Consider the following 20,139-nt stretch of genomic DNA (forward strand, 5'->3'; position numbering starts at 1 on the left):
CCTTTGGCTAGTCATGCAATGGTAATATCTACTATTATATATGGGAACTACCAAGACTAGGAGATATACACTTGTCCTGTATTCTATACCGTTCCATAATTTCTGCTCTAACAGCTCCGTCTATCTTTTAAATCCTATCTCTACAACTCTACTTCTGTCTATCCATAGTTCTATACTATATTACATGAAGCCGTACTTTAACTAGAAATATTACTCTTAGTGTTGCTTGGGTTATTTTTATAATAATTTCTATGTCATTATCTCCAATTACTCGTGTAATATAGGGTGATACACGTCGTTGATATAATTCTATATCTCAGAATATTAGATAAGCCGTAACACCCTGGAAAATATGATATTAAAAAATAAATGAATAGAGACTCGGAACTTTCTATCCTAGAATGCATCTTTCCCTAAGTACGCGTGGCTTATAGAAAACCCCTACCTTTCAGAACAAAGTACCTTTAAAGTAAGTGAAAGTACATGCAGACCCTTTCTAAATTACTTGGGACATAGTTTGGCGGTCGCAGCTCTGTGACGCACTGTCTAGTATCTTACAATGATTCCCTAGATATCCATGAATGATACGTCTTAATATAAAGCGTTCGCTATTTGGCATCCCCATCTAAGGAGATGTTTGAAAGTTATCTAGGACCCATTTTACACCATCAACAACAACATCCGGCTGAGTTAACTGGACAAAGTGTCCACTCTCACGGGCAAACACAAGCATGCTCTTTGTAGACAGCTTCAGAAATTCCTTCATAAGACCTTCAGACTTCTCATCAGCCGTCCGAATCAACTCCCTAACATGGCTTCTCTGCTCTTCAGTTCCATTCCCCTTCTCAACACCCGCCTTATACAACCCACTCCAATCCCTACTCCGCATACCCCCAATAACATAAACTGGCTTATCTCCAACCAGTGGCTGCCTCTTACGTAGCTCCTTCTTCCGCAACGTCTCAAAACTTGGTAGGTAATGCTCACCATCCTCCTTCTCCCCAATCAACATACATTTCTCCGAAAATTGGTCGCTGTTAAACGCATCCCACTCTTCCTGCGTCAATTTATGCTCAGTGTCAATGCCCCTACCAGTGTATGGGTGGACCCCCTCGGCAATGACCCCAAGAATTGGATCATTTACATTCAGCACCTCTGGCATAGTCTCGTAGTTCGCATCGACGAGCACCAGGCCAGCGATATGTGGGCCGTTCCCTGTAAGGGCGATGAATTCGTTGATAAGCACACCAGCCCAGGAATGTCCCACAATGATCAGAGGGTTCAGGATGGGAGCCTTTTTAATTAGGAGAGAAAGCTCCAGAGCAATATTCTCGGCTGTGGGCTCGAGCGGTGAGGGCCCGGAGTTGCGATAGCCGGAACGGTCGTAGGTGTAGCTTCGCAACGAAGGAGGAAGTAGCCGTACTACGGCTGCCCAGTTGAGACTGGAGCTTGCTACGCCCGATACGAATAGGACGACGGGATCTTTCGAGCTGCTCGGTTCTGGGCCATGGGCATAGAGGGCGAGGGAATGAGTGCCAATGTTGACGAGCGTCGCGTTTGAAGTGAGGATTGAGGAAGACATTGTGGGGTGATAATTCTATAAGATTTGTAGTTTTAATGAGGCCCTGCACCAGTCAAACTAGTTGCAACTTATAGACTACCCTGGCGCTGGTGTCTAGTGTGGTGTGGTATGGCGGTATGATGAAGGGATAGAGTAATGGAGAGGCAGAGAGCCAGTTTATATAGTGAGGAGCCCATGACGGCGGGGTTGGGGTTGAAGCAACGACGGCAAGGATGCTTAGCGTTGCCGCTTAGCCCTTCTTAGTCGCAAATTTTGAGCCCGCGCTTGCATAGCCACATGGATCAACGCCAGTCAATGTCTCGATATGCGTGATTTCATGCAGGGTTTGTGACATGATATCAAGGCATCATTCCGCGAAGATTTCCTCTTCAGTAGCAATGCCCGTGGAAAGTCTCTGATCATATTATAGTTACATGTAATAATGTCATCAGTAAGTAGTGCCCACTTCGTAATATAATGAGGGGTAAATACTACTGTGTCCCGCTTTAGGGTCCAGGCTTATTTTACGTACTAAACGCTTTTTAGTATAGGGGTCTGTAAGGGGTTCCGTTAGTAATGGGTTGACCCTTTTTATTTGGCGTATTTAGTTAACTAACTAGTTAGTTAATATATTAGAGGGTTGGTAAGAGTAGAAGCTTCGTGATATCCGAGGGTTCCAATCGGCTGATCCATAGATTATTCGGGAATAGATCATCCTGTTTTAATTAACTCTCACTAGGCTAGGTGTTTACCTATTGACCCGGCGAATTTCCTGCGGTGTAAATAAGAATGAGCTGGCGGGAAGCCTTGTTTTCCATACCTAATGGTCGTATATACTTAGGAAACGACGAAATAGGAGAATTGGCGCCAGGTGAGTCGCAAAACTCCCAGTTCGAGTGTCATAGCCAGGACCTATCCCCAACCAGCCCAACCTTCTTATGCTGAGTCACGGGTTATTGACGATAGGTATCGTGAGAAAGAATACTTTTGGATATTTTCGGGGCAGATAGAAGTTGTTTGGGGCCAGACCGCCATTGAGGTTGCCTAGCAGGGGGCCCTGAAGTAAACACGAGTCCATTATGTAGCCTACTATTTATAACGAGTAAAGAATATATAACAGCAAGTGATAGATATCCGTCTGTCAGACAAGAGCCTCTCGTGCCCGCCTAGTAAATAGGTTCCATCACGTCTTTCGAAATGCTTAAGATTCTGTCGAGGTGTTCTGTCAGCATTTTTCCCATTCCACACTCAGTTGCCACACTGAACCTCCTTCTGGTAGCCTCATGCGCAGCTTTAATCCGACGTTTACTCCCCACTTCGTCGTCGAAATGCACCAATCCCAAGACCCCATCCAATGCCAATCCCTTCAACGGCTCAAAGTACGCCAGACCGTCCTGGTCCTTCAGCACGGACATATGAATCCAATTCACCGGGTACGGTCTGCTTGACGGGCGCAAAGTGCAGCTTGAAGGGGAAATCATCCAGGAACCGACCGCGCTATACTCAAAGGAGATATGACGAATGCTACAAGAAGGAATTCTGTAACAGATCCATATACATGAGATTATCTTTCATATGACCACTGCCACAGAGTCGTACACAATGATGAATATCCTTCCTGATTACATTGAAGGTGGTTGATATACTTGGCACCGCTGGCCAATCACATGACAGCCCGGCAACGTCGGTAAAAAAGCTTGCCCTGAAGATCCACAACTTTTCATATTCGGAAAGATATGGAACCCTGGTGGCAAAAACCAAAAATTCTGACCGACGCAGGGATCGAACCTGCAATCTCTTGATTCGTAGTCAAGCGCCTTGCCATTGGGCCAGCCGGCCAATTGTTGAGTTTACGGTGCATTAATTTCTTTTATAAGAAAAAAGAATTAGTATCACCCCTGGAGGATACATACAAGCACACGAGAGTAAAGCCTTCATGCATTTACCACAAAGAAATGGCCATGGTGGTCCAGTGCAAAAGAAGCTTTGATCCCTATTTACTAGTATTTCGTTGACGCAGTAAGTGCAGTTCAGCCTGCATTGATTCCTAGAGCCCACCATTATGTTCACCTGGGATTATATATCTTTAATATTCCCTCTTGTTTGTATCTTTCTCTCACTATATCGAAAACTCTCTTCCTCTAATTCTGGTAAATCCCATAACCTTACAATACTGCAAGAACCACACAACGAATCTTCATATACTGAACATATTTCGATATTAATGAACGCCGTCTCGTCTGCAATATATACAAGGCAACTGTCACGGTACAACACCAAACGTATCTTTGAGTTCATAATCCGCCTCATTAGCCAAAAGCCGGCCAATTTCACTCGGGTGGCAGATATTGAAGATCACCATCGTGATAAATATCAGCACCGCATCAAAGATATATAGGAAAATTTCATGATGCAGCAGATACCCATTGTTCCCCTGCAGATACTCAATCAAGCGGAATACAGACCGGATCATGATCAGCATGCTCGATGCGTATAACACATTCATATGTTTTCTCCAGGGGATCTGGGCGGAGTGGCATCGCGGAATAGGGTATTTCTTTAATTTCAAGTCGAATGAGCCTGCCGTGACGATAAAAAAGCCAAAGAAGAATATTTGGACGAAAAGGCCGATGACGATTATTTTCTCTCCTAGCTTCATACTGTCAAGACTGCCGCCGCTTTGGATACCGCCGCCTATAGTTGAAGCAATACTTAGCAGTGTTCTTACAGTTGTTGAATGGTTGTAAGTCGACTCAATACTAACCAGAACCTTGCAGGAGGAAAGACAGGACATCACCCGTCACGAAGACTTTGGTCAGCCATTTCTTTCTCATGATTGCGTGAGACTCGGCTCGTAGAACCAGTATTATTCGTCCGAGGTACATGTATATAGAAGCGGCGAGCAGGGCTGGAGCGAGAAGAAGGAACAAGGTTTGGATGAGATATGGTCCCAGGGTCCAGTTTGGAGACTCCCCACTGGACAGGGCGCGCCCTATGTAGCCGAGTACCTCAACTACTTGAGTTAGCATTACCTATTCATGAAAGCGTTCTATTCCCCCGAGAAAAGTGTCACTGACATATGCCTCCAATCACAAAAGGGATGAAGAACCAAGTTCGGGTTCTGACCATCTGGTAAATATGAAAGAGCGTTGTTCCAGCGAAAAGAATGATAAAGATAACGGCACCGGCCATGCTCGGATCATAGTGATAGAAGGAGAATGATACTGCATCCCCTGTTGGGTCACTGTCTGCACGACGTGTATTCATGTTTATCTGCTGCTGCTGGGTATCCTTCAATACAAAAGAGTGTATGAGATGGTCGTGGAAGAACAAGGTCGGCACAATTGACAAGGGCGCTGTAAAATTTAGTCTCTAAGAGACACCGCAGATATATAAGGAATGAAGAAAACTAGGCAGACGAGAAATCATATTGGAAAATACGGTGGCATAGCCAGTAATCATAGGCCAGAAACTGAAGACCTCCATACTTCTAATAGCCTTCCTTGGCAGCAACAGAGATTAAGTAAAAAGGGCTATGTATGAACTATGTGGAGCTGTTTCAGATTATATCCTCCCAGATATGTTGTTGAAATTGCACCAGCAGAGGTTATTCAGGTTCTCAATGCTATTTTCTCGTCGGATTCGTTTTCGTTCTCGCGTTCGGGAAAGCCGCACGGTAGTTTAAATCTTAGGAGACCCACAGGGGATATTAATAGAGTAAGGAGCGTTTAGCTGAGAGATTAGTACTAGGGTATTTATTTCCTCGTTTGCCTCGTTTTCGTCTCCCTCTCGTACTCGCTCCCAAGCAATCTTCAGTGAGGCCGGTAGAGTAGGAACCCTGACTCCCAGCTTGACCTAGACATGGGCTTTCTTTGCTTAGACGCGTCGTCAATTATGGACGAGTATTTACCCCATCTAATCAGGGAATCATGAGAAACCGTGTAGCCTCACATTCCCTAAACATCTACACACATTCTAAGTTTTGGTTCATTGGAGAATTTCCCGATGCTCTTAGCCTGGCACCCGTATAATGTGCTTCTATACATTCAACGTGGCTCGGGAAATACTACATGACTTACAGCACTCTAAAGGATTGACACGTCTTCAACCGGAATTTGACTCAATCGCTAACTAATTTGGGGTCATGTAAAGGGCGATCACTGACTTTAAAGGTATCCAAAGCCTATACATAGAGCAAAACATAGCGACATCTGTCAAGCGTACGCAATTGCCTCATATTCCAGGCCACAATCGACCTGCTTTAAGCTTTCTCGGCTTCCTCTCAGAGATCCCGAGGCTTGCGCACTGTGAATCTTAAACTGGTTCCGATTCCGATTTGTCGCCGGGATCTTCTCGGGTACAGAGAGTTCCGCGATTGAGCAATGGCCGATAAATGCTCAAATCAAGCGTTGACAGGACTATACCGATGGTTCTAGATTGGATCTATCGAATTTCTAAGTTGAGAGCTAATGTCTAGACCTTCGGCGATCCACATTTAAAGCTTTCACATGGGTCAAAATATTTTCACTCCGACTGAGTGATCGACTCTGTAGCACAATCGCATACTACAAAATGGGCAACAATTTCCAAGTAAAAAGGTGTTGAGATGATCTTTAGAGTAATCACTTAGTAATGCTCAAGCCGGTGTGATAACGTCTACAGGTCGTATATATATTTGAAAACTCCGAAATTCTTAAGGACCCACATACTGCCCGTTTGCGTCATAGACTCTTCTTCCAATGCAACGTCCAGGGAGTTCCACACCAGCTGTCCACTCCGATAAGGCTGCTAGTGGTGCTTTTTGGCGGTGTTATCGTGCGCTGATCTTTATATGACGTTGATCTACCCGTGGTAGGACCCGTTCTGGTTTTCCATGCTGCAGCCTGTACTACTCCTTTTCTATTCTTAGATGAGCGTCCAGTAGATGTTTTCCGTTTTTCCATTGTTTCCAGACTTTTAATTCTATTGCTCTTGGAGGGACTAATGCTGTTGTGACTGCGGGTCATTGTGAAGTTTATTCGACTTCCCAGAACCTTCCTAGCCATGTGGTTTTGCTGATTTTTATGCCTCACTCGTATCTGGATATAAACAACATCGCCCTATCCTAACCTTGGATATTTTCATATACACCCGAGACACCATAAACAGTCCATTTCTTCATCGTACAGAGCTAGACTTCCTACATCCGACAGCTCCACTCACGGGCGTATTCATACCGCCTCCAACCAGCCCACCCCCAATGCCCGAGGACCGCCGCGACAGTGAAGCGAGCCAGAGTTCATTAATCAGCTACCGGAGCGTCGAGAATCAGAGCCCAGATACACCTGAGCAAGGAACACCTGAGCAGCATGCCGAGACACAAGAGACCAATCCACAGAGCGTCAGCCCGACCAGCGTGTCGCCGTCTCGCCATCGGGTCCATTTCGGAACAGACTTGAGATACGAGTATGGCGATGTCGACACGGAATCAGAGGACTCACCCGACGCATCACCGCCTGAAAGTCATCATCGCCCGACTCAGGGGTCTATAGATATCACCGAGGCACGGCCGAGGAAACGATCGATTTATCTTGCCCAGCCCCGCGGGACAGATAGTGTGGATTTTGAGAAAGAGTCATTTGCTCATCCTTCTGACCCTGGTACTACCAATGGCTCGTTTCTAGGCCGACTTAACGAGCTCAGACATGCGGCAACAAAGAAAATGAGAGAGTTCGCGACTCAGCTTGGGCGCCCACCTTCGGATGAAAAGGTTGTGCGAGCTATGCAGTATCGTCCTGATTCGGCGGCAGGTAGCGAGCTCACACTTTCCGAGAAGGGGTATGACCACGGTAGATCGAGCTCTGAGGCCCATCGTCTTGTTCGGGAAATGTCTGAGGACCAGATGGCTTATCATCGTCCCAGACATAACAAACACTATCCGCACAAGGGTCCGGATTACTGGGGTAGTCCTGCTGATGCGTGGAATGGGGCAGTAATAAGACGTCGTGGTAGTACTGGGGGTGTCTTGTCACAGCTTCTGAAACTCAATGGAGCCCTGGATCATGCGCATATAGGCGCACCATCAACCAGTAGTCAGTCTCCCAGGGAGATGGGGACTCCTCTAAGTGGGAGCGCATCTGGGACAGCTACGCCACGGAAAATGAAATGGTATAAGAAGCCACCGAATATGTCGCCTAATGCTCTGGCTACCGCCTCGACGAATGTCAGTGGAGCGAGCACGCCGGTTTCGAGTGAAGTGCTCACGGCTGCCTCGAAACGGCGCAGCAAACAGTCGCCCGGGAATATGAGGCTTGAGGATGAGATCCAAATTACCCTGCACATTGCACAGATTATTGCGCGAGAGAGATACATCATGCAGCTTTGCAAGGCACTCATGGTCTTTGGGGCCCCCACGCATCGGTTAGAGGAATACATGCAAATGACCGCGAAGGTCCTCCAAGTCGATAGCCAGTATCTCTACGTGCCCGGGTGCATGATAATGTCCTTCGACGACCCTTCAACACGAACTGCAGAAGTAAAACTCGTCCGCGTCTCGCAAGGCGTCGACCTAGGGCGTCTTTCCGAGACTCACGATATCTACAAAAACGTCATCCACGACGTGATAGGAATCGAAGAAGCAACCCAAGAATTAGAAGACATCATGAAACGAAAACCCCGGTACAACAAACTAATCATCGTGCTAGTCTGCGGCCTAGCCACCGCCATGGTCGGTCCGTTCGCCTTCGGCGCCAGACCCATCGACATGCCTATCATCTTCTTCAACGGCTGTCTGCTCGGCATCATGCAACATGTCATTGCCCCACGCTCAGTCCTCTACTCAAATGTCTTCGAAGTAACAGCCGCAGTGCTGACCTCATTCATTGCGCGTGCCATCGGCAGCATAACAACCACCATCCACGGCAAGCCACACCAATACCTCTTCTGTTTCTCCGCCATCGCCCAATCCTCCATCGCCCTCATCCTCCCCGGCTACACAGTCCTCTGCAGCAGTCTGGAACTACAGTCTCACAAGATAGTCCCAGGCTCCATCCGCATGGTCTACGCAATCATCTACTCCCTCTTCCTAGGCTACGGCGTCACAGTCGGAACAACCATTTACGGCCTGATCGACCGCACCGCAACATCTAACACAACCTGCCCCAACATCCTGGGCTTCAGGAACCCCTACGTCGCCCGCTTCCCCTTCGTCATCGCCTTCTCCATCTGTCTCCTGATCATCAACCAGGGGAAATGGAAACAAGGCCCGGTAATGGTCATCATCTCCTTCACAGGCTACGTAACAAATTACTTCGTCACCAAACGTCTCGGGACAAATACCCAGGTCGCCAACACCGTCGGCGCATTCGCTATAGGGGTCATGGGGAACCTGTACAGTCGACTCTGGCACGGCCATGCAGCTACGGCTATTTTACCGGGGATATTTGTCCTCGTTCCGTCTGGGCTTGCGGCGTCTGGGTCGTTGATTGCGGGTGTTGAGTCGGCGGATGCTATTCGGTCGAATATCACCCGTAATGCTAGTCATGGGGATACAAGCTCTGCTGGCGTGGGACAGCAGAAGTCCGTGCAGGATTTGGGGTTCGGGATGGTGCAGGTTGCGATCGGGATCACGGTGGGATTGTTTGTGGCAGCTTTGGTGGTTTATCCCTTGGGGAAGAGGAGGAGTGGCTTGTTTAGTTTCTAGTTTCCCTGCTTTGTAGTATTTGGGGGTGGGCTTTAATATTTAACAGAATATTTGGATGTCTACGGTAAATAGTCATGTATGTATGGCTTGGCTTGCATGTTCTATCGTCACCAAAGTCTACACGGTTCTAATTCACTACCTTCTAATTTCCAACCCATAAGCCAAGCCGGAAAATGCTCCGTTGAACAGAATTGTGTAATCTATAAGATTAGGGGGCCCTGCCCATAGATTTCCCATAAACCGTAGCCCTGGCCGCAGCTGGGAAGGCTTAGAGAGTCGGAGTCGAAACAACCGCTCAGAACATCCAACTTTGATCGGATGTCCTTCTCTTCTTATTCGACCGCTGGTTCTGTTGATCTGACCGGGGTTAAGTGTCGTACAGGTTCTATTCTCGGAACAATCTGAACAAACATACTGATTGTCCAAGGGTCGATTTTGAAGACTAATGCATTCCATGTGTTGCCAGGAAAGGCACTGAGAGCAACAGATGCCCTGCTCCTCTAAGTTACTACGTTTGCCACAGCATGGGATAGATGATTTGAAGCTTTGTAGGACGGTGTTCTTCATCTGAGGGATTGTGGCATAATAGCATTGCTCGGCTATAAAGGAAGCTTGTGAAAATGAGACGGTATCTCGCGGGTCCAGTGAGTGGACAATATTGTGGAGAATCTCAGGTGAGAGGTTATGGTTCCATGTTTCTCTGCAAGCTTGGAATTTCTTCCAGCAATCTGACGTTAGAATCCGGGAAAGAGCACGAAATCCCGGTGAGCATTGTTTTGCTGATAAACTGGTCAACAGGGGTAGGTTTTTGGAGGCTAAGATGGTGTCATGGGACAGTTCCATAAAGGCAACATGACATGGTGAGATAAGGATCATGTGGACGTTATTGCACTCGTAGTCGAGATTGTTGATATATGATTTCACTTTCATAAGAGCTTCATTCCTCATGTTCACGGGCCTGATGTCTTCGTGTAAAACTACAAGATACCTATGGAACCAATATATGTCTGTCATGGGGTAGCTCCAGGATGAAGCGGAGGAGAAGGAAATTGGAAGTTCAACGTTTCCAAAGTCCAAGTTGGGGCACAATTCAAAGTCCCAGGCAGCAAGGCGTAGCAGAGCTATGCATAGCAATTTGAAGACGGGAGAAGTGTATCTCCATGTCAAGGGGTCATCGATATAGAAGCGCCATAAGAAGACAAAGGCTGTAAAGAATCGCTCTTGAAGCTCATTCATGGGAGTTGGGAGACCAAATTCTAAATTTAGTAGTAGTGTATACGGACAACTGTTGACCACGCTGATACTATCTCCGACCAAATACTCAGATCGTGGAAGGGGATGGTTGATAGAGAGGCTGAAATCCTCTTCATGAAATCTAGTTAGGTCGACTCGTATCGCTGTTGGTACCAAGATACCGTCGGGCTCTCCCCAGAGCGAGATTATGAAAACATCTGCATCGTGGTCGATAGTGTATACGTAATCTAAATTCGATTGAATCGGACTGGGGCATGGAGATAGCACCCATCCCTTAAGATCGGAGGGTTTATCAAGTACTTCTCTAACCGTTCGCAATGTCCGTTTATCATCCGGATGGCTTATCAGTGCCCGAGGATGATACGAGCGGTACCATGTTCCTAGAGGGGTGGGTGAGCGTTAGTGAATTAGAGAGGTATTCTGGTCTTACTGACAATGGATGTGTAGATTCCATAGTCCTCTACAGCCCATATCGGTGATGAGTAGGAAGTAATTAGTAGTAGACTGTTGTTGATTGCTTTGGTGGACAAAAAGAGTGGGGCGGGAAACGGAGTCGATTCGGTTCGGCACCGGACTTACTGCTTATCCGTTCATCCTTTGGAATCCATTGCGATGGATGGGGGCCTGAGGCATCATTTTTTGTACCCTATGGGATGGGTGCACCGATAACTAGTAATATACGAAAAGAACGGCAATATATGGAGTTCTCCAGGCGTTTTGTTCACTTCATGTTATTCATTAGGCAGTAAGATTTAATAAAATTGTCCAATATATGAGCATCTCTATCCATTAAGATAACAACATTAATATCTATGCTTGCAGATCTACTGCCTCATGTGCCGGCACAGAGTGTCCCAATCGATGTCCCCATCCAAGAGATGCGATGTACATAATAGTATACAGGGTGTGCTACATTACTGACTCTCCCTGGAGAGCATCGACCCCATCATCTCTAACAGATACCGCTCCCGATAGAGCAGCACCCTCCGTCCGTCCCCTTGGAGAAACTGACGACAAAGATCGCGCAATTGCGTTTGCAATTGGGCTGGAATGCGGAGGAGGTGGTCAGGAGAGACCGTAATCTCGGTGTGTTCCGAGGAGGATGAGGGGTCACGGAAGACGGCGTCGCGGACGTCGGAAGGAACGGATTTATCGCGTACGAGCCAGTCGCAAAGGGAATCGAAGAGGTCATTCGTGATCATGAACTGAACAAGCGAGTCCAGACTCGTCCAGTCGAGGGCCTCGCTCGGCGAGGGAAGGGCACCCAAAGCGTTGTACAGGGTTACCGTAGAGGCCAGACTATCCAGTAGCGGTCCGTCTTTTTCTTCGTCGCGGATTTCTTGCGTCTCGCGAATGAGGATGCCCCGTTGATCGTAGTCGCTGACGATCGGGCGGTCGTAGCCCAGCTGGGTTCGCCAGAACCGGTTGCATAACAACTGCAGAACCATACAGGGCGCTAGCACCACGTACCCCCACCACATCTTCGCTGTGACCATGGAGGCGGCACCGGCGATGAGACCGGTGAGTCCGGAAACGACGGCGTGCCATTTGAATTTGTTGAACCGGAGGTGGAGACGGTCGCGGAACGATGAGAGGGCCGGGGTCCGCGCACAGAATCTATCATAGCGATGGAATCGCCGGGCCAGGTAGATGGACCAGACCGCGTTGACGACGCCGAACTCTGCGGCGAAGGAGTTTCCCACGAACCCCGATAGGAGGTTACTGGCGTTGAAGACTTTCGGATGGGCTCCCCAAATGGCCATAATCGTACCGATACCGACGAGGAGCGCCCCGAGACCGAGGAAAACGTCCATAGCGACACGGTCAATAAGCTCTGTGCCCAATTCGCGCCAGCTAAGGCCAAGACGGCTGTCGATCAGTCGGATCAGATCCGACTCCGGGCTGGGGGAGGCAAGATAGTCACGTTTCAACGATTGTAAATATTGACGTTCGGCGCGGAGCAGTTTCACATTCCGCCAGCTTAGAATAAAGTCGCGGAGGGCGACAATACTCATCAACAAAGCGAGCGGTCCTCCAATGGCCATCAAGATCATTGCATGTCGGGGTACGGGGATCTCATTCCACACATTGGCAGCGAAATCACCGGCATTAGCGAACTCAAGAAATCCTGTGCTCGCCAATAAACTATTGCGGTACCAGTGAGGGTGGACCAAATGCAATCGCCCCCGCCGACGGACGACAGTCACCATAGGGACGATCTTTCCCGTTTCATTCTCTTCCTGGAGAAAGAGCTCGGTTTTCGATTCGGAGAGGGGACACATTGGGCAACCGGAGGAGACTCGCTCCTCCAGAAGAGCGAAGTCAACGAGGAAGGGGGAAGAAAGAAGTAGGGGGGAAAGAGGAGGTTAGTGTCAGAATGAGAAAAAGGGAGTGAGGGGAAGGGGGAAAGAAAGAAGGGCGGGTAGCACCCTGTTTTAACGGAACGGGTAAAGATAAAAAAAGAAAAAGAAAAGCAAAGAAATTAATGAAAGTTGAAAGGGGAACAGGGCGACTAAAAAGACTGGAATGTCGGTCACGGAACTTAAGAAGAGGTGGAATGAACTGGGGAACTAGCCGAGGTCTGCGATTGGTCACCATGGATAACTGATTGACTTTTCCCTGAACTTGGCTTTGCCTTGTAGGGCTGAAAGTGGACTGCCACTAATTTCATCTTATAACTACTACTAGTAAGATCCTGAAGAACTAGAAGGATTCGACGATTCCTCTCAGTCATCCTTCCTTTGATCTTGATAACTGGTGGCATGCCTTTACCGCTCATCACCTTTCCCAACGCATCCCTCTACTGCATGACCAAGCATCTGCATCCATACCCATCCCTACCCAATCCACGTATCAACTCTATACTGCAGGCAACATGCGAACTAGGACCAACTACTGATGTACCTATCATAAGCTGCGTAATGTTCTGTTGCCGAACGACCGGTGCCCCGCTTGACTTTTCAGATCCCTCACCAATGCCATGTCTCAGCCCTACCGTGGAGTTGACCCATTTCGGAGATGACCTATTTCAAGAAATGAGGGGAACTCATACCGTTCCGCATTTCCGGGGGCCACCCTGCCTGTCAGAGTCCTAGTTTCGTATTGAGGATACGTAGCAATGCATGGTTGGATCTGGTGTTAGTGGTAGAACCTTCTGTGTGGTCCGTGGAACGATGTGGATGTGGGACTTCATCTTCCCCAGTCGGGAGTGGGAAATCCTCAGGCCCCTTTTCCCAAATCAATGCACGTGGACTCGCTAGAGGTAAAATAAAAGCCATGTGACCCATGCAGGCTGCTGTGTTACATAGGTAGTACATGTTTTCTATCGGACAGGGCGTCATGGTGAAAGTATAGTTAGTACTTGTACTTTTACCGCTTGCGGATGTGACGAAATATATTTCCTTACCACATTATCAAATGATTACCCTTTAGGCTAACCTTTTTTTTTTTTTTTCCCTTTTTTTTCAAGCCATTGCTTTCCATTCTTACTATCTTCTCACAGTTAATCACCACTTTCTAATTTAAGATTAAGCATGAGAAACTAGCAAGGGAACTGTCTATGGTAAGCAACTTGATCAACGCGCGGTGCCAATAGACTCAGTCCCAAATTTTCACGAGCATGAATTATTGAACGAGAGGGTGGTTTCCCCTACAGTATTTTGCCTTACGGTAAGAACGCTCATTACAATTCCTAATATGCAAAGAAACGTGTTCAATAGAACCGACGTATATTAAATAGTTAGATATTGACTAATGTGATTCGCGCAGAAAATCCTGGAACCACGTGACTCAAGGAAACGGAAACGGAAGGAAGGTATGTATGCCAGGATGTACAAGAGCGTAGCTATTCGCGCATCCATGGAACTGGTAGCGCTATCGTTATCAATGAATTGGATGTCAAATCCACGGTAACCGAGGTTTATTGCCTCGGGTACAGACATCGACAAGAGATCCCGCGCAGCAGGGAAGTTATCGACACCAGCGATGGTTACAGGTCAACCGTATAATGTGGAGAACGCAAGAAAAAAAAAAGAAATCTATCATCGAATATGGGCTGTAAAGGAGCACTCTATGCACCCTTTGTCATCTTCTCGGACTTATTCTCTGGTTGCACCCGATCTCCCATGCACAGGGCTTTAATCAACCGAACGCCGGCGTCCGCAGTATCCTGGGTAGGACAAGACCAGAATCGTTCCTCATTCGATGTCTCATGATGACCGGGGTGCAGGAATTCCTGAGAGTTGGTTCTGACATCCGTTCCTGTGGTATAAACATTGACACGGTCTTCGAAGCGGACGCGTTGTCGACCTTTAGGCGATGTACTTCGTGTAAGTGTGTCCAAATAGTTCTTGCGAAGGGCATATCGTTTGGCGGCCTCCTTTCGAAGTGAGCCGGTGGCGATCTTCTCTACAGCCGTCCGTACAACGAAGCGGAGCCCCAAATATGCCCATTCCGCCGCAAGGAGGATCAAGAGGAGCGTGGATAGACGCACGTCGGCCATACCGCCACGGTACAGGTAAACGATGGCTGCGGTGGACAAAGTTCCGAGCCAAGTGAGAACTTCTAATCCTTGGAGCGACGGCCCAATGGAATCGGCTCGGATGGGAGGCGGCCGCTGGCATTCGAGACTCAACTTGAAGAAGTCTCCCCGTAGCTCCAGCCAGTTATTGAGCAGAAAACCGAGCGGTACCAGCGGCCATGACGCGCCGAAGAGTGCTAGATACCCATACTGGACGCACATCTCTAGTGTGTCGTCATGGACGTTGTACTCGTCGGCTTCCGTCTCGTTCCGGACTCTCGACAGGAAGGATGCCTCACCCGGGGCATCTATTAACAGCTGGTCGGTTCGGGAGGAATAACGGCGGCCTTGTCCGGCCGGCACATTCTTTTGTCGATAGTGGCGCCACTTCTGCATGACCACTTGTTTTACATAGGGCAGCACAATCTCCTCACCAAAGCTCATGACCTGTCCCATCACCGAGAGATAAATGACCTCTTGTTGCAACCGCGAGGGATCGATATGGACTCGGCGGGTGTCGAACGCCGTTGCCAGCTTTCCAACGCGGATCACGTCGAGATACGGCAGCAGTCGGGCGCCAAATGGGACATAGACAAATGCCGTGAGGATCGTGGGGAGGAAGGAGGTGATGAAATTCATGACGAAGGTTTTTGTGGTCTGTGCAATATCATACTGGTCCTGGGTGCGATAATTTTCGTAATCGGTTAATTTGGTGGCCATGTCCGTCAGGGTATCGTTAATCCACGGAAGTGACAGGGAGAAAAGGATGGTCGGAAGGAACTCGAGGTATTCCTTGAATGGGCCTGTATAAACTTCCGAGATCAAGATTTCCATGGCGAATGTCACCACGATCAACGAACCCAATGCGAGACTGGCGATGGAGGCAAATGGCAGCAGCAACAGCTGGCGAAGAAATTGCTTGTGCGCCGGGAAGACACGAACGGTCTCACCCGTCACGGAGTCGCGTACTTCCTTTTCCCATACATATTGTGGGCGGTTCACCTTCAAGGCACCCACGCCCCGGACGTTCCATCGGAGGCCAAGGTCAGTTTCCCGGACTTTCCAATATTCGACAAACACGATGCACCAGAGGCAGTTGACCAGAGCGGAAGTAATGGAGTAGGGTCCGAGATAGAGCCATGTGAAGATGCCCCACGCGGCGGGGAAGACCAGAAACGTCGAATAGCATTGGATGAATGCGAAATAGTAGGCGACCTAGAATCCCGGCACGTTAGCGCCACTGATCAGGAGGGGGTGGTCCGGCCATACCTTCTCCCCATACAAGGCGCGAATCGCATCCAGATCCTCTGCATTTAGCAGGAGCGTGTGGCTCCACTTGCGCAACAGATTGGCGTTGGCGGTCGGGTCATGCAACGGAAAGGTGCTGGCCACGTTCTTCCACTGGCCTAATTGCGCGGTGACGCCCGCACCACCCAGTGCCTTGGACCAGGTGACGGCGTGGTATACGGATCGGAGTTCTTCGGCTGGCGTTTCGGAGTCGATCGCGGTGTGCTCGTCGCCGATGGGGAGTTCGTGGATGATCCCATACAGCCAATCCTTCACCCTAGACAGGGTTAGAAACCGGTAAACGCGGGGTGGGAGAAAGTCATTGGTCTTACCGAGATTTATAGACCATATTTCCCAGGTGGTCGCGAGGGACGCGAATGCACAGCAACAAGGAAGCGCCATAACCAGGGCGCACTTGCACTTGCAATTTCGCTTCTTGCAGATCTTTGATGAGGGCTCGGAATTCTTCGATGGCCTTCAGCATCTCTGGACAACGCAGGCAAGTTTAGCGGGAGCGAATTCAACTCGATAATAGGGTGAATATTGGAAGAATCACATACCCATATCCTCAAACTGGTAGTGGATGACCCAATCCACTCCAAAGTTGTGGGCATCGGCCGCATCGAGTTGGCGGCTTCCCGTAAGCAGACCCATGTCGACTGAGGGATGTTGTGCCAGAAGGTATAGCAATAAATTCATTAGAGGGGATTTAAGGTGCGATGGTGAGGCGGTGAAGGGTAGTCCGCATATCCGCGGTTCGGTCAATGAAAATTCCTGCAGAAAGGCAGGTGGAAAAAAAGGAAGGGGAGAGAGGGAAGGAAAGAGAACAGCAGAGAGAGAGCGAGAGATAAAGCGGTTAATCAGGGTTCTTCGGGGTGCAAGGGGTGCGCCCCACGGACATTTTAAGTATTGTTGTCGATCTTACACAACATTCCTGGAAGGTAATAAATCAACATAGTAATAAATAATAAATAATTTGGTGTATTAATAGCAGTTGTGTTCCTCTCCCTGTTGGTATCCGTGGAAGTAACGAAGTGACAACCGAGGATCCGTGCCAAGCTTTCAGCCCTACAAGGCAATTGGTTCTCACGGTTGAAAGTATGGGACCTTTGTTTTGCCCTGTTTGCCACTGGCCAGTTGCCCTATGGCCTAGCGTATTGTGCATGGTTTCCTAGGATGGGAGCATGAGTGGATAAACCTCGGAATATTTCCCAAGGACTCGTAAGCGGTGATCCATTGATTCTCTAGTACTACACTCCAAGGACGCATCCTGCAAAGAAAGAAATAGAAAATATCCCGACCAAAGAAAAAGAAATCACTTACTTCATTCGGAAGTGGTTGTTATTATCCACGCCACTGGCGCAGTGCTACTTACACAGTAATTTCTTTATATGGCAACCGAACCTTCAAGCGAATTAATTTAATTGGTATGTGGTTGCCTAGAGGGGAGCTATGGTTCTTTCCCCCCGGGGGGTTTTGTCTCTAATCTGGATCCTTCCACCAAAGAAACCCACATGATCGATTGTGTGCCTCATAGAGGAAGTCGGTCCAGGCAAAACAGTTTCGTTCTCCACAGAGTTTGTGTCCTGTACTATTTCCATATATAGAAGCGCTTCATTTCACTGAGAACACGCCCTGGGACGAGGGGGTGTTTCATACCAGAACGGTACGATACCAGTAAAGAGTACGTAGTACGGAGTAATCGTACGTATTCTGATTGGGAATGTTGCTGCCTGCGCAAGAAAAAGAAGTGCCTTACTTCTGGCGTCATTCGTCCGAATCAGGATTAGTGACAACCCCAACTACTTTTAGCCGCCGGTAGTTTGGTGGAGTTATTGGGGGTCCTGCCATTGCGAGCCAATCGTTTCTCACTAGTGGAGGGATCCTTACGGCGGATCGCGGATACTCCTCTTCGTCTGTGTCGAATTCCCATGCTTCTAGCAACCGTCATGGTGTAATGGTGTAAATTATGATTTGCGAAATAGACGCTGAATCTATTCGTGGGAGTACTGAACTGAAAACTAAGCCCGTAATTTATTTTCCTCGATATACCATTTTCCCTTCCCAGACGCATTACGGTGTACAGGACGAACGCATGTTCTTAGTCAGCGGGAAGTAAACGGCAGATTGTGACTGACTCTCTCTCTAACTGTACAACCTAATTAATGTACTTAATGTATACCTTCATTTCCCTCCCCTTCATCTCTCCATCTGCATGTGTTGGAACCCCCTTCCATGAGCGGTTCAATAAATCACCTATTGACTCCCCTATTTTCCGACACCGACTCATTGCAACCTTTGTGCTGAATAAATCCACTCGAAGTCCACATCTTTTACCGGCGGTCGACCATCCCCAGACTGAGTTGGTATTGATCGCCCTCGACCGGAAAGAGCTCTAGCGCCGTTGCTCCCCGACCGCCGATGTCCATCACCGCCTTTCTCTCAACTCCCATCCTCTCCATGTTCTGGGACGCTTGTGAAATCATGGCTCGTCGTTTCTTTCCTGGACAGAGTGCCGCCTTCGGCTTGAGTCTGCTGCTGTTTACCTTTATGTTTTTACCCACGCTGGTCGTGTTGTTGGCGGTGATCGTCTTCTTTTTGTTCTATTATCCTCGCTTGCGAAAGCCGGTCCACGAGAATTGATCCGACACGAAACCAGAGGAGAACAAAACAAGAAAGAAATAAGAAAAAATCAAAATAAAACTAATTTCGGTACGATGCTTATACCAGGATGCAGTTGTATCATGGCGCTAACAGCTCATGCAGATCCTGACTGTACAATATATGATGCATGGCGCATGATGCATACGATTGATTCGATAATCACTAATGGCTGAGGTTTGCACGGAGTCACACGTTCTTTGTCAATTATGTACTATATCATTCGATTGGGTTCTCTTGGTCTTTGCCTTCCTTATTGCCTTTCAGTTAATGCAATATCTCCGACGCTGTTTTCCTTTCAAAGGCAGCACAATGAAGATATCATATTCTATTTCCGGAAAGAAAATTACCCTGTCAGAACGTTTTTCTGTTCCTATTCCGTGCTGCTTGCTGTAATTCTTCTCATAGCTGTCAGATGTAGACATGCCGACTTAACTATTTCGATTTAGGCTTCCATTGGTCTAACTTCCGGCATTCAATGCTTGGCTGCTTGGCTTAGACTGCTCTCGTGCGGCTGCAGCGCTCGAAATCTCTTGGGTGTTCACACCGCCAATCAGAGCTCCTAGGATAATAACAAGTAAAGGTAAAGTAAGGACTGGAAACTCTTAAAGAGAATAACCTTCACGTCCTAGACAACTGGCGGGATCTTTTGGAATAGACGACGCCATATACATTCACTATGGCCCATCCGTCAACAAGTGATATCTCTACTGACCTATTCATAGAATGCCCCGAAGTCATTGTGTCTACTTGGGTATTCCCATCAAAATACGACCGACCTGCCATTAACCGACTTGATGCGTTATCCATATCGGCCATTCGATATGGCTCTTGGATCTGTTCTCTTTTACAACGGACTAAGCACGTGAATTGGTATTGGTGAAGACAGTCGGCAAAATATCACCATAGGGGAAGCGGTTATACCCAGAGCCACCTGCGTCTCTTTGTACTGATAGCAGGGATCCTCCGCCTTGGCTATATGCCATACATTTATATTCACTCCTACGTTTCAGTGCACTGCACATCTTGGAGCCTTTGTATTTCACTGGAATCCCTGGTCTATATAAAGCCCCTTCCTTCTTTGCTCAAATGCGCTGTTTCTGTATGCCTTTTCTTCTCAAGGTTCATCCTATATATCAACATGTTCTAATAATTACCTTGCTACCACTATGACCA

The 20,139-nt window shown here is 48.0% G+C and overlaps 7 protein-coding genes and 1 non-coding gene across 8 annotated transcripts; 2 read left to right on the plus strand and 6 right to left on the minus strand.

Annotated features, from left to right (window-relative positions):
- Positions 1-557: 557 nt before the first annotated feature.
- Positions 558-1,703, minus strand: BDV27DRAFT_121241 (alpha/beta fold hydrolase). Its single transcript, XM_032065313.1, has one exon. The coding sequence runs from the start codon at positions 1,580-1,582 to the stop codon at positions 626-628; it is 957 nt and encodes a 318-aa protein (XP_031932289.1). The 5' UTR covers positions 1,583-1,703; the 3' UTR covers positions 558-625.
- Positions 1,704-3,328: 1,625 nt separating this feature from the next.
- BDV27DRAFT_t29 lies at positions 3,329-3,400 on the minus strand. The gene has a single exon. It is a non-coding gene; the product is annotated as a tRNA-Arg (tRNA).
- A 424-nt stretch (positions 3,401-3,824) lies between these two features.
- BDV27DRAFT_153284 (RTA1 like protein-domain-containing protein) lies at positions 3,825-4,828 on the minus strand (the record flags this gene model as incomplete). Its single annotated transcript, XM_032071755.1, has 3 exons — positions 3,825-4,255; positions 4,326-4,574; positions 4,639-4,828. 3 exons carry the CDS (start codon positions 4,826-4,828, stop codon positions 3,825-3,827), a joined length of 870 nt encoding a protein of 289 aa, XP_031932290.1.
- Positions 4,829-6,780: 1,952 nt separating this feature from the next.
- Positions 6,781-9,475, plus strand: BDV27DRAFT_166151 (threonine/serine exporter family protein). Its single transcript, XM_032074117.1, has one exon. It carries the CDS (start codon positions 6,801-6,803, stop codon positions 9,240-9,242), a length of 2,442 nt encoding a protein of 813 aa, XP_031932291.1. The 5' UTR covers positions 6,781-6,800; the 3' UTR covers positions 9,243-9,475.
- BDV27DRAFT_141413 (uncharacterized protein) lies at positions 9,378-10,967 on the minus strand (the record flags this gene model as incomplete). The annotated part of the gene is made up of 10 exons (XM_032069814.1): positions 9,378-9,565; positions 9,605-9,627; positions 9,658-9,684; positions 9,718-9,942; positions 9,976-10,133; positions 10,167-10,462; positions 10,493-10,498; positions 10,529-10,769; positions 10,806-10,836; positions 10,927-10,967. 10 exons carry the CDS (start codon positions 10,965-10,967, stop codon positions 9,378-9,380), a joined length of 1,236 nt encoding a protein of 411 aa, XP_031932292.1.
- A 308-nt stretch (positions 10,968-11,275) lies between these two features.
- BDV27DRAFT_121246 (uncharacterized protein) lies at positions 11,276-12,994 on the minus strand. The gene has a single exon (XM_032065314.1). It carries the CDS (start codon positions 12,776-12,778, stop codon positions 11,411-11,413), a length of 1,368 nt encoding a protein of 455 aa, XP_031932293.1. The 5' UTR covers positions 12,779-12,994; the 3' UTR covers positions 11,276-11,410.
- Positions 12,995-14,207: 1,213 nt separating this feature from the next.
- BDV27DRAFT_121249 (anoctamin family protein) lies at positions 14,208-17,290 on the minus strand. Its single transcript, XM_032065315.1, has 4 exons — positions 16,863-17,290; positions 16,635-16,788; positions 16,285-16,579; positions 14,208-16,230 (listed from the first exon to the last, which is right to left on the minus strand). The coding sequence occupies exons 1-4, from the start codon at positions 16,999-17,001 to the stop codon at positions 14,566-14,568; spliced, it is 2,253 nt and encodes a 750-aa protein (XP_031932294.1). The 5' UTR covers positions 17,002-17,290; the 3' UTR covers positions 14,208-14,565.
- Positions 17,291-18,400: 1,110 nt separating this feature from the next.
- Positions 18,401-19,356, plus strand: BDV27DRAFT_121253 (uncharacterized protein). The gene is made up of 2 exons (XM_032065316.1): positions 18,401-19,014; positions 19,069-19,356. The coding sequence occupies exon 1, from the start codon at positions 18,468-18,470 to the stop codon at positions 18,699-18,701; it is 234 nt and encodes a 77-aa protein (XP_031932295.1). The 5' UTR covers positions 18,401-18,467; the 3' UTR covers positions 18,702-19,014; positions 19,069-19,356.
- The last annotated feature ends 783 nt before the right edge of the window (positions 19,357-20,139 follow it).

This window comes from Aspergillus caelatus (genome assembly GCF_009193585.1).
Source record: "Aspergillus caelatus strain CBS 763.97 unplaced genomic scaffold BDV27scaffold_14, whole genome shotgun sequence".
NCBI lineage: Eukaryota > Fungi > Ascomycota > Eurotiomycetes > Eurotiales > Aspergillaceae > Aspergillus > Aspergillus caelatus.

Bases quoted from the DNA above. Each gene is read 5' to 3' on its own strand.
- BDV27DRAFT_121241 (XM_032065313.1), bottom strand. From the start codon at position 1,582: ATGTCTTCCTCAATCCTCACTTCAAACGCGACGCTCGTCAACATTGGC.
- BDV27DRAFT_166151 (XM_032074117.1), top strand. From the start codon at position 6,801: ATGCCCGAGGACCGCCGCGACAGTGAAGCGAGCCAGAGTTCATTAATC.
- BDV27DRAFT_121246 (XM_032065314.1), bottom strand. From the start codon at position 12,778: ATGTGTCCCCTCTCCGAATCGAAAACCGAGCTCTTTCTCCAGGAAGAG.
- BDV27DRAFT_121249 (XM_032065315.1), bottom strand. From the start codon at position 17,001: ATGAATTTATTGCTATACCTTCTGGCACAACATCCCTCAGTCGACATG. The intron at 16,789-16,862 runs GTATGTGATTCT...TGCGTTGTCCAG, and splicing joins CTACCAGTTTGAGGATATGG to AGATGCTGAAGGCCATCGAA. The intron at 16,580-16,634 runs GTAAGACCAATG...AACCCTGTCTAG, and splicing joins AATATGGTCTATAAATCTCG to GGTGAAGGATTGGCTGTATG.
- BDV27DRAFT_121253 (XM_032065316.1), top strand. From the start codon at position 18,468: ATGTACTTAATGTATACCTTCATTTCCCTCCCCTTCATCTCTCCATCT.